At 42.5% G+C, this 15,702-nt stretch overlaps 1 protein-coding gene across 6 annotated transcripts in view; it reads right to left on the bottom strand.

Annotated features, from left to right (window-relative positions):
* Positions 1-15,702, bottom strand: part of TLCD4 (TLC domain containing 4) — a 78,372-nt gene that overhangs the window by 34,341 nt on the left and 28,329 nt on the right. For all 6 annotated transcript variants that reach the window (XM_010950425.3, XM_045513219.2, XM_010950426.3 and 3 more), the window contains one exon: positions 3,521-3,685. In XM_010950425.3, the coding sequence (XP_010948727.1) occupies positions 3,521-3,675 (155 nt within the window). In that variant the 5' untranslated portion in view covers positions 3,676-3,685. The remainder of the gene's footprint in view (positions 1-3,520; positions 3,686-15,702) is intronic.

Here is a 15,702-nt window from a genome sequence, read left to right as displayed (position 1 = left end):
ATGAAAACGTATTACCTTGGAGATCTCAGTTTTAATACATGCATTATTAAACTTGATTCTTAGAACAAATGTGTGAGAAAGCTGGGCAGATATTATTACTCTCCACCATTACTATGAAAACACTTCTAAACAGAAAAATGGAGGACTGTGAATTTATTCAGAAAATCTATTTTTAAAAGAAGCACCCAAGTGAAAGCAAAATGTTCACAAGATCCAGGTCGAATCTTCTTTTTATAGAGGGAATAAGGTTTAGTTGAAAAACATCAGTTTCTAGGAACAAATCTTGCTAAAACTTAATGACTTAACCAATTCCCAAGCTCTATGATACACCACTTAAAGAACTGTATGCAGGGTACTGTATAGTTTATAAGTAATGAAGTTTCTTTGCTCTTCATTATAATAAAGGATAAGAAGAATAGTAAAGTTTTCTCTTTAGAAATTAATGGTGTACAACAAATCTCCCTACAATGACCCCAAATCTTTAAATGTAAGAGAAATATATCAACCAATATAAAGCTTGATATTTAAAAAAATCTTACTGTAACTTGAAAAACCAATATACTTGATTTAATATATGCTGTGGTTCTAAGTAGATATATCAAGTTAAATCAAATCATATTTTAAATGCTCAAAGATTCTCACTACTTTAAAGGCACTGAATCCTTTGTAATACCAAAAAATCATTTCATAGTGTGACAATCCAATTTATTTGGCTTACAAACCTGGAATTTTCATGCCAGGACACATGTACTCTGTTTGAACATACCAAAATAAACATGTAAGTTCCTTGATGTCAAATAAAACACTCCATCTAAATAATCCTACAACCAGCTTTCGGTTATCATTCAAAAATTCTATGAAAGGAAAAAGCACAACCTGTTACTAACCTGTTGTGGTACTTAGTAACCTTATATCAAAAGGTTTCCTTTTGGAAAAAAATCTAAATTTTTGTTCCTGATACTCAGGCCTCAAATTCCTTTCTCTGTTGAGATGCCACATGGTAAAAGGAGAGAATCACAAGCCCTCAGCTGATGGAAACAGCACATAATTCATGAGAGAAAAGCTACATGTTACTTGGGTCAAACAGCTCTCTCTGCCATGAACAGGAGACACAAACACCCTGGGCTTATCTGCTACTCTGTACTAAAGGTCTATGCGTTCAGAAACTTCTGTTAATACAAATTTCAAATTTCATTCTTTAAAATCACATTCCTGGCAAAGCAAAATGTAGATTCCTTAATGTCTTAAAAAAAAAACAAAAAACCAAGATGCTACCCAAGATAAAAACTTCCAATTTTTTTTTCCAAAGAAGGTTAAAAAAGAAGTATTTGTGCTTTTTTCAAGGAAACAATGACCATTTTAGGACAGCAACTTAAAGTTACTGATGTAACTGCTCGAAAGCTGTGTGAATATTACCAATAGAGATTATACAGCTCAGTCAGACAAGAGCTGTATTTTGAAGAAGTAGATTTAAATATTAGCAATATTTTAACACAATAGGATGCTCTATACCATAGGAAAGCAAGTAGACATAAGGACAGTTATTTAATTATATAATGTAAATAATATCTATTAACATGTATGTTTGCAGAAAAGGAACAATTAAATACAAGAATTTCTCACTTATAATTAATTAAACTGATCTCTCTAAGGTGTGAATTTTCTGGAGAGCTTTTCTTCCTTCTCTTCTTTTACTACTGGAGGATCTGGGCCACTTACTGTTCAGAGACTGCTTCCTGATTATCAGGAAGAATTAGGTGGGTTGTCTTGATCTGTCTGTTTCTAGACTGGAAGCAGGGTTTGAAGATATGTATGTGTACTTTACTCAAAAAGCAGCCCTTTTTTTTTTTTTCCTTCTTTGCACTCTCCACCTCACAGCTTAAGTCCCATGTCAACTAAGCTGGAATGAGAAACAGGAGTAAATCTGAGAGAGAGAGAACACCATTTGAATAGCATAAGGAATTTTGTATAATCCCAGACTCCTTTTTCCAATGGGAACTCAGTTTCCCAAATGGTCAGTCTGAGAGCTTCATACAATGGCAGTGATAAAACTGAATAATGCAAAGTACTTTTCAATTTCGTCATTCCATGTCATTTTTATCTTTGCTTCAATCTATCTACACCCTTCCTATTTCTTTGGCTTGCAGTTCTCCAAGATTCAAATGCCTTTACCTATCCTAACCATGCTGAAAAGGAAACGAAAATAATTCAAAATTTAGTCGCAGAAAAATGTACGTCTTCACCTTCCTGCACCCTTTCTTCTCTTTCCCACTATTCTATCTTCATGTTAGAAAGGGTTTTACAAAATAATGGTTAGTACCTTTTGTATCCCACATGTGAACAATATCCTTGTGCTATTCTTAAGACAAAAGAATCATACCTCTTATTTTTAAAAAATATGTGGACAAATAATTCTCACTTTTTGGAAGAAAGAGCTGTAACATATATGAACCAGACCAATCAGTATAAGGTGCAGGAAAAAACAACTAGTTTTATTCACAGTCTGAGTTATAAATGTGAATGCCTGCAAAAACAATTTGGCTCAAAGAAAGACAGGGTACTTCAGGTCACGTATGACCATTCTCAAATAAACACTTAGACTTCGAGAGAAGTTCTTCCATTCTAAAAGGAAATTTTAATGAAAAATAATTATAGCAATTTTAAAGATCTGCTGGATTCATTTTCTAGGTAGCATTAACTTCAACTCAAAAACAACAACAAAAAGTATTCCCATAGCTGCTTTAATTCACTGAGGTTTGCAGAGAGGTGTCCGGGCACCTGAAATGCTTTGAAGCAAGAGAAGCGGTCATCAGAGTTGTTCTGTGTTTGCAACCTTGTGAGCGATTAATGAGTTGCACACACAAAAAATTTGCGAATCAACTAATTAAAGCTCCTGGCAGATTTCTATATCCTTAGATGCCTTATTTGTTTTACATTTTTTTATTTAAAAAAAAACTAAAAAGCAGTTTTTAATTTAGAATTATATAAGAAGAGAACAGATTCTGGAGTGTTCTGAATTATAATGAGAAGTTCATTGAAGGAGAGACATGGATGTGCTAACTAGACACCGTGGTCTTTGGTGTGCAGTGTTTAACTGCCCTGGTCGGGCTAAGCCTGCCACTACATATAGGCAGCCCCAATTAATGCTACTTCTCTTGTCATTTCCAAAGAACACGTGTGTGTTATCACAAATATTTCGGAGGAGAATGCAAAACAGTGCTCTTCCAGCCACAGTCAGCTGGAGTCTACTTCACACTTCCCCAGAAAGTGAAATAAATGCTTCCTAACATCTCTCAATATAAGAATTTAAAATTTTTCTTGCATGAGATCTACTTGTCTTTCTTTTCATTCCTAATGTCAAATAAAAAAATGTGACCTTAAGACTTTGCTAGATCCTAGATGAAAAAGACTTTTTGGAACAATTTAGATATTTAAATTAATTATTTAAATAGAAAGACGTAACTTTATCTCAGAAGATTAGGTTTTTTAAATCAATTAATCACATTTTCATATGCTTTACCTTGAGTTCCATTCAATCTTCTTTTCGAAGTTGAGACTATTAAAACCTGGAGAAACTTTTGCTGAAAACCAGTAACTTACAAAGTAGAAAAGAAGCTGAAAGGTGAAAAAGCTGGTAAAAGTAGTGCCGATGACCAGTGAGGGGTTGGTATCCATCTTCTTCAACCTGTTAAGAGAAATGATGGCTATAAATTACCTTAAATTGCTCATCATATACCTAAATTAATTTTTTTAATTTTAAAAGATATGTGGTTGTATTTTTAGGAATTTATTTTAATTTAGTACAAATGTAAGAAAGCAAGGAAACTATAAGATTTTAAGCCTTTACCAGCTATTTGTCATGTATCTCATATTTGTACTTAAGAGGGAAAAATGTATTATCTTAGACATCTAAATAGTACAAATGTCAGGAGACAAGTTTAACATCATGATACTCAAAATTATCTAAGTCTGGAGTTTAATACTAAGAGGGAATTTCAAGAACTATAACTGACAGTATTCTTTTAGTAATATTTTTAATTAAACTTAGGACAAATCACCTGATTTCTCTCTGCCTCAATTGCCTCATCTGTAAAATGAGAGCATTGGCTACATAATTTCTAAGAAACAATTAAGCCCGAAAATTAGAACTAACATTATCAGCAATAGCAAAACAAAAAACAATTACATAATTAAAAAATAATTGCACAGTGAGACAAACGACGTTTAAATAATAATACCATCTTAGGAATATTACCATCTTGGAAAATAATCATACCATTGCTACTGCTTAAATTAGTATGTAACTTAAAAAAAATTCTGCAATCACACATATCCTTGAACCAAAAGTCCTCTACGGCGTTTTACCTCTAAATTTTTCATAAAAGAGCATCAGGTGTTAAGGATAGAGTTAGCAGAAAGAATAATAATATGCATAATATACACATTCAAAGTATGTTTTCTACCTCAGTGAGCTAAACTTTATTTGGCTCCTAAAAAATCTTAGGAACAGTCAGACCAAAAAAAGACACCAAAGCATTGCTCATATCCAGCAAATACAGCATGTCCACGGCTTCATCTTTCATAGGGCTGGCCCTCAAATGGAAAGGAAACAAATCAATACATATTTCCAGCTGCCTAACGTGAATAAAGTTACCCACTGAAGCCAGTTCACCAGAGAAAAACCAAGGCATTGACTGCACGAGCAATAACCCCACTTTATTCCTTTCCAACCAGAACATCACTGTAAGAAACAGTCTCCCACGGGGCCCCTCTGACAGGATTCACGTGTGATGAATTCTTTCCTCACTCATTTTTTCTGATGTGTGTGCTCTGTGAAAAACTGATGTCACAATTCTTCTCCATGAGATTTCATTAACTTTATTGCTCCTTTAATTTTTTTTAAATTCAACATGTGTTTATTGGGTATTAACATTTTTAATTTGTGGTCTTTTAGCCTACGTTTCCTATTAGCCAAATAATACATAAAAATTTTGTGGATAAATTACACATCATGATAATTTGCTAAGCGAGACGTAAAGGGGAAAATGTTTTTCTAAGATGAAAGCAAATGGGGATCTGGATGCCAGGTGGGCAGATAACTGAAGACAATGAAACCAGTAACCAGAAGAAGGTGGAGTCTAACTTAAATGTCAGGCCGGTTGCCCTGGATGGCTCTGTGTGCTCCCTGGAGGTGCCGGCGGGTGGCAAGGCATGAGCTGCTTGTTCACTTCAGTTAAAATTCAACATACACAGTGAGCATTCATTTCATGAATGTTTGCTAAAAAGTTATAAAGCATAGCAAGTATCATGCAAGTATCATCCATTTTATGAATTGTTAACCAACACGTTTTTAACAAGCAAACAGTTCACCATTAAGAAATTCCTCATTCCTAAAAAAAAAAAAAAGCTAGTTTTTTTGAAATCTCATTACTTTGTACCATCATATTTCACAATATAAAACAGAGAACAGAGAACAATTTGGCCATTTATCTGAAAAGCTCGTTTTTATTAAGTCTTTGTTATACCGGAGATCTTTTATTTTCAACAGACTGTCAGTTAACTAGGGTCTTTGGGGTACGGGGTTGAGAATCTCCCTCTGCAAAAACATTTCATTTAAAACTAAAGAGCTCCACATCGTTACGTTGTGGCTCCCATTAAAGGCTCAACACGCAGAAGCTAATTAAACTGCTCTTCTCCCAGCTTTGCTTCTTATTAAGCAGCTGCTTGCTTCATCAGTCATGCCAAATCTAGGGCTAATCTAAGGAGTTTTTAAAAATTTTTCCACAGGAAACCAAGGCTTCTGGTAGGAAGCAACTGCCCCTGTTCATTCCCTGAATAAGGCAAGAAAATGGTAAAAATGGATAAAACCAAAAATGTTCATTACTGACACAGATTAAGGGCCTTTCAGAGTTTGGTGATTATTAAGCAGAGGAATGCATGGTAAACGCAGGAGAGTATTCGACCTGGTGTGCGCACCTCTCCACATGGCTGGCAGCTGGCAGAAGGCTCAGGTGCCACCCAGGGACAGAGCAGCCAGAAGAGAAGTGGGAAATATTTCCGTGGCAGTTTACAAGGGGAGTGTCTAGACAGGAACGTTATAATACGGTAACTAGTCCATCTTGATCCACAGGAATTATGGACACCAAAGAAACTCTTCCAGAAGCTTCCTGAACACAAAGGATGTTTGTACTTTTCCCCCAGGATGGTTTCCATAAACTTTAATTCAAGTTGGTTTCTTCATAGAGAAAACCATGAAAAGGTCTGAAGGAAGGAGGCCTCTCAGCCATTAGCTGGTGAGGGCCCCTCTCCAGCAGGACACCCGGGGGCGGAGCCACCAGCAACAGCACAGCCAGGCTGATTCGGCCTCGTCTTCTGCCAGCTGTTCATCCAGCACCCACCACGGGATTCTGGGACTCAGAGTACAAAGCGGGGACGTGTTTACAGGCCGGCAGGGGAGCGGAGAAACAGATCACCACCACATGAAGCGGTGCTAAGGGGGCACCTCCTGCTTCCCAGGGAATAAATATCCAGCAGAGAGGGAGGTACAAACAGCGAGGAGACACCCGAGGGCACTCAGTAAACCAGAACAGCTCCCCTCCTAGTAAAATCCCAACAAGGCGCTTTAAGGCTGAAGCCTGGGAAGGCTCATTTGCACCAGCTGACCCAGAACCACTGAGCTGGGAATACAATCATGACTCCCACATCCCCACGGCCATTATTCCCCTGTAATGCAGGGGACTCCTTAGAGAGTATGTTGGAATCACCCACGTCACTTCCAGTCACCAACACATAAACACACTAACGCTCCTTCGCGTTCTGGTACAACTTCCAGGTGAGAACCGCTGCTGTGCTGATTCGCAGTAAAAATCCTTGTCTTTAAGGGCAGCAAGGAAGGTGGATGCTGGGAAGAGCATGCTTGGCATTCCTCTTCCCATCCTGAGTCACTCCCTTTCCTAGTTTCCACATTGACTGAATATTCACTGCTCTCAAATCTCCAGTTCTCCCTCTCCTATATGACTTAAGATTTCTCCCCATTTTGCCAAAAAATGGAGGCCATCAAGCATGACCTCCTGACAATGGCAATGCTTACGACTTCCCCTCGCCTCAATCCAGAAGCTCTTCTTTGCACCCTATAGGCTCTTCAGGGGCACATGCCCACACTGTCAACGTGGCTCATGTTGTGTGCAACCAAACCCCACCATCTCCCCGTGTGCCAGTCCTGGATGGCCAGCTACCCTCTGGATGGCTCCATAAGGGCATCCTGGGGACTGCGGGGCTACATGACTCACGCTGAACTTAACCCCAAACCAGTCCTCCCCCCAGGGGTCCATATCTCAGAGAAGACACCGTCATCTACAACACCTCCCTGCCTCCAACCTAGCACAGCTTAGTCATCCTGGGCTCCTTCCTATCTCTTATGCCTACAATTAAGTGTCTGCCAAACGCTGGCAGGCTGAAGGATACCAAATGAAGGACAACCTGATACCAGGACGGTTCTGACGTTCCTCACGATAGCCTTATAAAGAACACAAAGAAACGTGGCTGGACGACACAATGAGGTAAATCCAGAGTCAGCTGAAAAAGCAGAACCAGCACATCAGTCAATGATCCGAAGGAGACGTGAGAAATACCCGCTGCTGTTCTATCAGGCTCTCTCTTCGGTCTGTTTCAGTAATATTTTTACAAATATTTATATGTTTACTCAATCTGCATATAACACAGAGCTGGGAAAGATACTAGTATAATCAGTTAACAGAATCAGGCTTCAAAATCATCTTCAGAAGCTGAAATAATGGATCCCAATCAGAAAGATAAAACAGGAATAAATTCTTTAAAGGCAATACCCGCGTATAGGACTTCGCATAATAGCTGTGTAGCGTGCGCGCACACACACACGCACGCACACAGGAAACCTTAGCACTTTAATCTACACAACCCAGTGAGAAATAACAATGTAATGAAGACACTAATAATAAAAAAACAGACTTCAGAATGATTTATAATTGGATAGTGCAGAAGTACACCTCTGGGTCAAGGCATGTATCAGCCCCATTTTACTCTGAATTAATTACATATTAAAGTATCTTTAGAGCCATGTAACTAAGATGGTGATTTTTAGAAATCGTATCATGAAGAGTTGAAGGGCTGAGTAACGTTCGCTTGGGAACAAGACTGCTCAGAGAGGACTTACGAGCATTCTTTGAACATCTAAAGAACTGTCACATGGAAAGCTAAAAGAATGAACTTGCTCTTCATTAATCAATACGGTCCAAATGGGCAAAAATTACAGAAAAGGAATAGTTCAGCTTAATTTAAGGAAGAACCTTCTAACAATATAGAAGTGTCCGAGTACCGCATCATGGATGTGGTGAAATGACCACGAGGAGGGTGGGTCTGCAGAAGGGGTGGGCGCTAGTCTAACCTTCAGAGCACGTGCAAAATAAGATTCTGGGATTCTGAGACTGAACTGAATTTTGGTATCTAAAAAGATAATTTTGTAATAAATACTGCATTAGCTTCCCGACAGTCTATCACCTATGTTAAAAAATCACAATCACACGTGTAAGAAAACGTCAAGCACATCCGACATGGTGGGAAGCACACGGGCTGTCACAGTCTTGGGTTTGAACCTCCGTTCCACCACTTGTTAGCTGTGTGGCGGGGACAAGTGACTTAACTTGCCTTACCTGCACCCCAGTTTCTTCATCTGTAAAAGGGAGGTAACAACAGCATTAACCTGACACGGGGAATAAACCACATCGTGCTGGGCACTTACAAGAGTCCTGGGCACATGGTGCACACTCAGTCAAGTTTCTGCTTCCACCCTCAGCCACCTCCAGCAGCAGGCAGGACGTGCAGTTTCCAGGACTGTCATCACTCCAGCCAAGGGAAACAAGACCCTCCCCTGACCCCTAGGCCCCAGGCCTCTAACTCATCCCCTTCTACATCAGTCCAACATTCAAACCGTAGGCAGCCTCACTGCAGGAGTCTATCCTCTACCACGTGACTCTCCCTCTCATGCTCCAAAGTTCCCTCCAGCCACCTGACCCAGCCCATCGCCCCCTGTGCCTCCCAAACCCGTCCATTAGGCCCCCTGGAACGGCTGCTCCATACCCAGAAAACAGTGCTCCGTCCTGCCCTCCCTTCTGCGTGCTCTGAAGACACGCCTCTTCTGCGGCCCTCCCACGCGGTGGCTGCGACATCTCTCATCCCTCAGAGTCAGGAGCGCCCTGTAACCTCGTTGCTCCTCGTGGCTCCCTTCAGGCCGCACTCCTCCCATCCTTCACCTCCTGTAAAGACCCAGGGTGCTGCGGTCTTGCTGGTCAGTTAAGCCAGCCCCCCCTCTCCTCTCTGATACCGTAGTCCAACCTCCCGAACACTCCCTCCCACTCAAAGCCTTTGGTCTTGGTTCACTTGCGTCCTCAAGCCCCGCCATCATCCTGAGTGACTTCCTGTCTGTGTAGAAGGCTCAGGTTGCCTTAGCAGTTCAGTCCTTCACCTGATGGCACCTCTTCCAGGCCACCTCCACCGCCCACAGACCTTTACTGTCCCTTGCTCATCACTTTTCGGCCTCCAAAGTAACATGGCAAGTACCCCCTTTGTTGACCCTTCCTTCAAGTGTGCTCAGTATTACGACATTCTCAAGTCCACGGATCCCAGCTTTTCCTCAGTCCACTGACCCTTTCCTCTTTTCACTCCCCTCTTTAATCAGCTTAGATCCCAGGGCCCATCGTTTCAGTAAGAGTCTTTCTAACACCCTACATTCCGTTTCCACTGCCAAGAGCCGGCAAAACTCCAGCCCCGGATGTGCCCAGCGATTTACTCGGTGCCAAGCCCTGAACAATCAGAGCACTGCTGGGAAAAGCCATGGAGCAGAGAGCTGAGTGTGAAACCGCAGAGGATCAAACAGCCTGCAACCCTGCCCCACACGCCTACCACATTGCCCTCGCCAACCCACCCTTTCACGCTCCACAATTAACTGTCCAAATTGTCCCACTCTCTTCAAACCTCCAACCGTCTACCCCCATTCTCAACAGATAACCCCCATCCTACTTCACAAAAAATAGAAGCCGATGTATGAAAATTCTCAGCATCACATTATCAACCATTCAAACTACCTGCACCTCCACCTGCATTTTCACCCATCTGTCCTCCCATCCCTAGACAACCTCTCCAACCCGAGGACTTTGGAGACAACCTCTGGCCTTCTTGAGAAACTTTTGCTCCCTATTATCCTTTATTCTCTCCCCAACTAGATCTTTCTATTGGCTTTTAAACAGGCTCAAGTTCCCAGTCAAAAGTCAACAGACTCACCACCTCTTCATCAATCCTGTATCTCCCTTCCAGTGTGGTCTCTGGCCCTCTCTCCCTCTCCTTCACCCTCCCCCCGACCTTTAAGACAAAGTTCTAGAAAGGTTTGTCTATACTGTCATCATTTCTCATCTCTCCCACTCCTCAGCCCACTTCATTCTTGTCCCCACCCTCGTCACTCCCCTGCAGTAGCTACTGCTCAGGTCAGCAATGACTTCTCTGTGTGACCTCCATGGCACCTGACATCTCAGCCACATCGGACACTACTGACCATTTTCTCCTTGAAACACTTTCTGCCCTGCGTTTCCACACCACCACCACCACACTTCTTCCTCTGCCCGGACACTAAGTACAGAATTCCCCAGGGCTCGGGCCCGGGCCCTCTTCTCCCTACGTGTTTCCTATGTGGTTTCACCCATACCTGTGGCTTCAGTCACCATTTACACGCAGAAAAGTCCCAAGTTCAAGTCCCCACCCCAGGTCTCCCCTCTGAGCCCCTGACACATACGGCCAGCTGCCTAGCTGTCGGCACCACACAGCATGTCAAAGGCATTTCAAACCAAGCTCAACTTCTCACCGATTACAAGAGTACTTATCTAGTGATTTTTCTGCCGTGTCAGCAGCTCTAACATGTAAAAGTGCTTAAAAAGTCTCTATTAGCAAACTGTAAATCATTTGTCAACGACACACGAATATAAAAAATGAGAAATTTACCAGACCAAACAAAAACCCTACCAAAAAATACCTGCTCCCCACTCATAATGGTTTTATTTGCATTTTCATATGGGTGGTACATTGCAACTGTCTTTCTCAGTGCTCACAAAATGTCAACGATTAACCAGAGACACAAAACCCTGTAGTAAAGAACAACTTACCACACTACCCACTTCTGACTTTCCTTCATGTAAAAACTTAAGCATCTAATCAAATGCACACCAAGCTTTCAGCTAACTGCAGTTAGTTTTTGTTTTTTATCATTGTTGTTAATTGTGTGTTGAAAAACAGGTTAGAATTACAGGCAGAAAACATTCCACCCTTTTTCGCTTCTGAGCATCAAGTTCCAAGAACCATCAGCATCAGGGTGAAAGTCGAAAGAGAGCCTTCTGCATAAAAGCCACCCTCCCGTCTGTGGTCCTCCGATCTTCGTGGTACTGCTCTTTAAAATGAAGCAAATGGGAAGAAACGAAGACTGAACCAGGAAAGGCTAAGGAACCCTCTATTAATATGATGAAGTTACACTCCCTTTCTCAGATATATGATGATACTTAAGATTTAACAGCGGGGGGATATAGCTCAAGGGGTAGAGCGCATGCTTAGCACACACAAGATCCTGGGTTCAATCCCCAGCACCACCTCTAAAAATAAATAAATAAACCTAACCACCTCCCCCCACCAAAAAAATTAATAAATACAACCCTCAAATTTTAAAAAGGAGAGAGAGAACTATTTTTAAAAGTTAAAAAAAATAAAGACTTAACAAGGAATTGCTTATTTCCATAGAAGAGATTTCTCTATGGTTCTTCCCTGTTAAGAGACTGAGTTGTGCATAAGGGCACCCTTCATATATTCCCATTCTTTCAACACTTTCTTCTCCAAAAGCATGTGACAGAATTCAAGTTAAAGAAAAATGATTCGAACCTGCCTGTTACAGACCTTGGCAACTGACGTTGGCAATTCCCTGAAACAACTTTTTTGGATTATAGATTTTTAATGAGAACAGAGAGTAATGTATTTCAGGTTAAACATTCACACATTTCTAACTGGCCTTTATTTCCCCCATAATTCTATGTAATAATTTCAATCACAGGATGCTAGAGCAGGAAGGAGGCTGAACTCTGTTCCCTAAACTGGCTGTATGACCTACCCACTAAACATTCTACTGGACACCAGCAATTGACACAACACGGTAAACTGACTATACTTCAACTGGAAAAATAAATCACTCTGAAATTTAAAAAAAAAAAGAGTCGGGCGGAAGGTATAGCTCAAGGGGCAGAGAGCATGCTTAGCACGCACGAGGCCCTGGGTCCAATCCCCAGGTCCTCCATCAAGAAAAGGTAAACAAACAGACCTAATGATGTCCTCCCGCCTCAAAACATTTAAATAAAAAAAAATTTAAAAAGCGTCACCCACCCCCAGCAAGAAACAGCCTCACTCAAGGGACACGACCCCAGCTCACTACAAGTGTCCGAGAACGGTTCTGACAGGCAGTTCGTGTTGCTACAGGTCTCCTTGAGTTCCCTTTCCTCCCTCACAGTCCTGTCTGTCTCTTGACATCCTTTGTTCAGTGCCTTCTGGGAATGCAATCCCTGTAATTTAGTGTTTTGCAAATTTTCACATCCCAGAGCTTCCCCCCAACCCCTCCCACACCACACAGCACCGTCTCAGTACACATTCTGTTACTCCCACCAGCCGAGAAGAATCTGTCGTCTTTCTTCCTATAGTTTGTTTTCTGGGGGAGCAGGGGGCATAAGGTTTCTTGACATGTATTTTTCACACAGCCCAGCATCCCCACCAAGAGATACTGACACAGCAAGGGTGAGGGTAACCCCATCTCCTTAACCCCTCCCTGAAAATTCCTACTCGTCCAAGAAATAATTTTCCCCCTTAATTTTGCACAGCACTTGATCAATTCTCCCTTCTATAATAGGTATTTTTAATTAGAATGTTAACAAAACTTTCATTCTTATTCTCCTACGTTACATTTATTAATACTTTTTTACATGTCCTCCCGATTAACTTAAAAATTTAAAAATGAAATCCAGTATAGTCAATCTACATCATGTCAGCTTTTTTCTTTTGGTCTTATTTAAAATCCTGTATCTCATTTTACACTGACTCTCGGCTTGGGATTTGTCTTTATAATGCCTAACAAGAATGCGGCTGTGAGGGAGCTGGCAATGAAAAAGGTCTCCTTTCCCAACTCCCAACCCGCTGAAGAATTCTCCCCTTAGGAGACTTCAGGAGTTCATTCTCTAGGGTCTTAAGGCTCAGAGCACAGACGGCACATTTTATTTGCTTGATAAATGTTGCCTCTTAGCATTGTACCCCATTCAAAACTTTCATAAACAAGCCTTTGTTTTTTAAATCTATGAGTTCCAAACATAGCCACTGGATTTGGGATAAATCAGAATGCCTTAAGCCAGAAGCCAACAGCAATTAGAAGTCACACGCACAGCACCTGACACAGAAAAAGTAAGGGGTTGGAAGCTTATACAATTTTAGGGCCCATCTTTAAGGAAATCAGCATTGCAGACATAACACACTCCTTGAGCCGCAGACAGGGTGTGAGTGAGTGAGGGGCCCTGCCACTGAAGCAGGGACCGGCTGGCACCGCATCACCTGGGGGACCCTGGAAGAGGGGTGAGGTTCTGCACTCAACCTCCACCACTTCTGATGTACTTACTTCCACACCTCTGCTCTTCCATTCCTGGAGGGATCATGGAAGGAGCCTCCTGGCTTGGGATATCTCTTGGCTTTCTGCCAAAACTGTGAAATCAAGAAAAAGCTGGACAGAGCAAGATTTTTCCAATTATGTTTTGTTCTTTCTTTTTTTTTTTTTTTTTTTTTAAGGAATCACTGGGACATCTGCCAAGCAACCTAGGCAGTCAGAACCTAAGGAGACAGGGAGGTCCTTCTCACCTCCAAACTGCCCATCTGATTACCCCTGGGAGGTCCTCAGGACGCAGGAGGTGGCTGAGGTAGGGCTTTGCCTACCCACGTTCTCCCTCTCTTTTGCCTGCTCCCCACAGGAAACAGGAGACTGTATTGAATGGGTTGCAGGGGTTGAAGAACAATTCAGTGAATTTTTCCCACCTGTTGAGTTCTAATTCCATTCAGCTAGAGAGAGCGAGCTAGAATGCAACCCCAGGCTGTACGAGGTGTTCTTGGGCAAGAAGACTATGACCTCTTGACCTGCAGGTTCTATAAAATGGAGATGAGAAAGCCAGCGGTGCAAGACGGTTATGTGGCTTAAATGGGACAAGTTAAATTCACCTAGCACAGTGCTTGGCAGTTGCTGCCACTTGCAGTAAATCATTTAATGACCACGGATCCCTTTGTAATGTGACACTGCCACCCTATCACCCAGAGGTGGAGTCTATGTCTTTGCCCCAGGAATCTGGGTTGGCCTGGCCACGTGCTGACAGACAGGATGCAGCAGAGGAAAGGCTGTGAAGGTCCAGGGGGTCTCAAAAGACCTTGCGGCGCCTGCTGCCCCTCTCCTGCAGCACTGCCCTGAGCCGTCCATCCGTGTAAAGGGAGCTGCCAGCCTCCTGGAGGGCGAGGCCGCGCGGAGAACTGAGGCTGCCCGCAGACAGGCCACACTCACGCCAACCACCAGCCCCGCTGCCAGCCTTCCTGCCCGGCCGACCCCCCAGCTGAATGCAGACCCATGAGTGAGCAGATAACCAGCCGAGGAACTGCCCGGCCACCCACAGAACCACAGGAAAAAAGAAATCACTGCTTTAAGTCACCAGGCTTTGGGGGTGGTTGGTTACTCAGCAGTAGTTCAAAGCACCACTCAGTAAAGGGCATCACTAATTATTACTGCCCTTGCCCAGCCGGGGAGTGCCCCAGCTGTCTCTCCGACGGCAAGTCGGAGGGAAAGGCTATCCCGTCTCTTAATCAGTGTGATCATTTCTCCTGCCTTTTAACCTTTGGCCTAAGGGCCCTGAAGCCCGTCTGCAACTATGATCTGATTGGGGAATTTGGTGGCTTAAATGAGAAGACAACCAAGGCTTGTTACTGAACTCTCTAGGTGGATTTTTATTCTGTTACCTAAGAAACACTTAAAACCCTACCTGAGGTGCTTTGGGAGTGGTCTTTCTGACCTCCTTCCGTAAGACTGCCACTGCCCCAGACTGATTGCAGCTGCATGCCTCTCCAATAAACATGGTACTTTATCTGACTCAGTACCTAGTGTGGCACAATCAGGGAGCCGAAAAACCTAAACACAGTGACACGTTTCCTCAAACTGTTTCACAGGCCAGAGAGGAGATGATGCGTGAAACAGACCAGATGCGGCTTCAGGTGACCTCAAGTTTCACATTTACTACAGACCATCAGTCCTGTAAAACACCTAAGCTCGGCTCTCAGACTTGGTAATAAAGAATTGTTCTGGGGCAGCGTTCCCGAGGCAAGATTCAAGCAGACGAGGTTACGGACGCTCAGCTCCAGGTAGCTCACGAAAGCCGAACTTTCCCCAGCTTCACGCAATCGGGTCAAGATGCCCCAGCTTGTGGGTCTCTAATCCCAGTAACACACTCACCTTATGCAACCTATCAACAATTTTAGGCTTGGAGATGTTCTCAAGGCTTTTTGGAAAGGTGCTCTGATCCTTTCTAACTGATAGAGCTGATCAATGTGAACAATACCAAGTGTAGAGTTTTG

This window comes from Camelus bactrianus, chromosome 9 (assembly GCF_048773025.1).
Source record: "Camelus bactrianus isolate YW-2024 breed Bactrian camel chromosome 9, ASM4877302v1, whole genome shotgun sequence".
NCBI lineage: Eukaryota > Metazoa > Chordata > Mammalia > Artiodactyla > Camelidae > Camelus > Camelus bactrianus.
The sequence above is the reverse complement of the archived record's forward strand: the minus strand, read 5'-3'. Positions and strand labels throughout refer to the sequence as shown.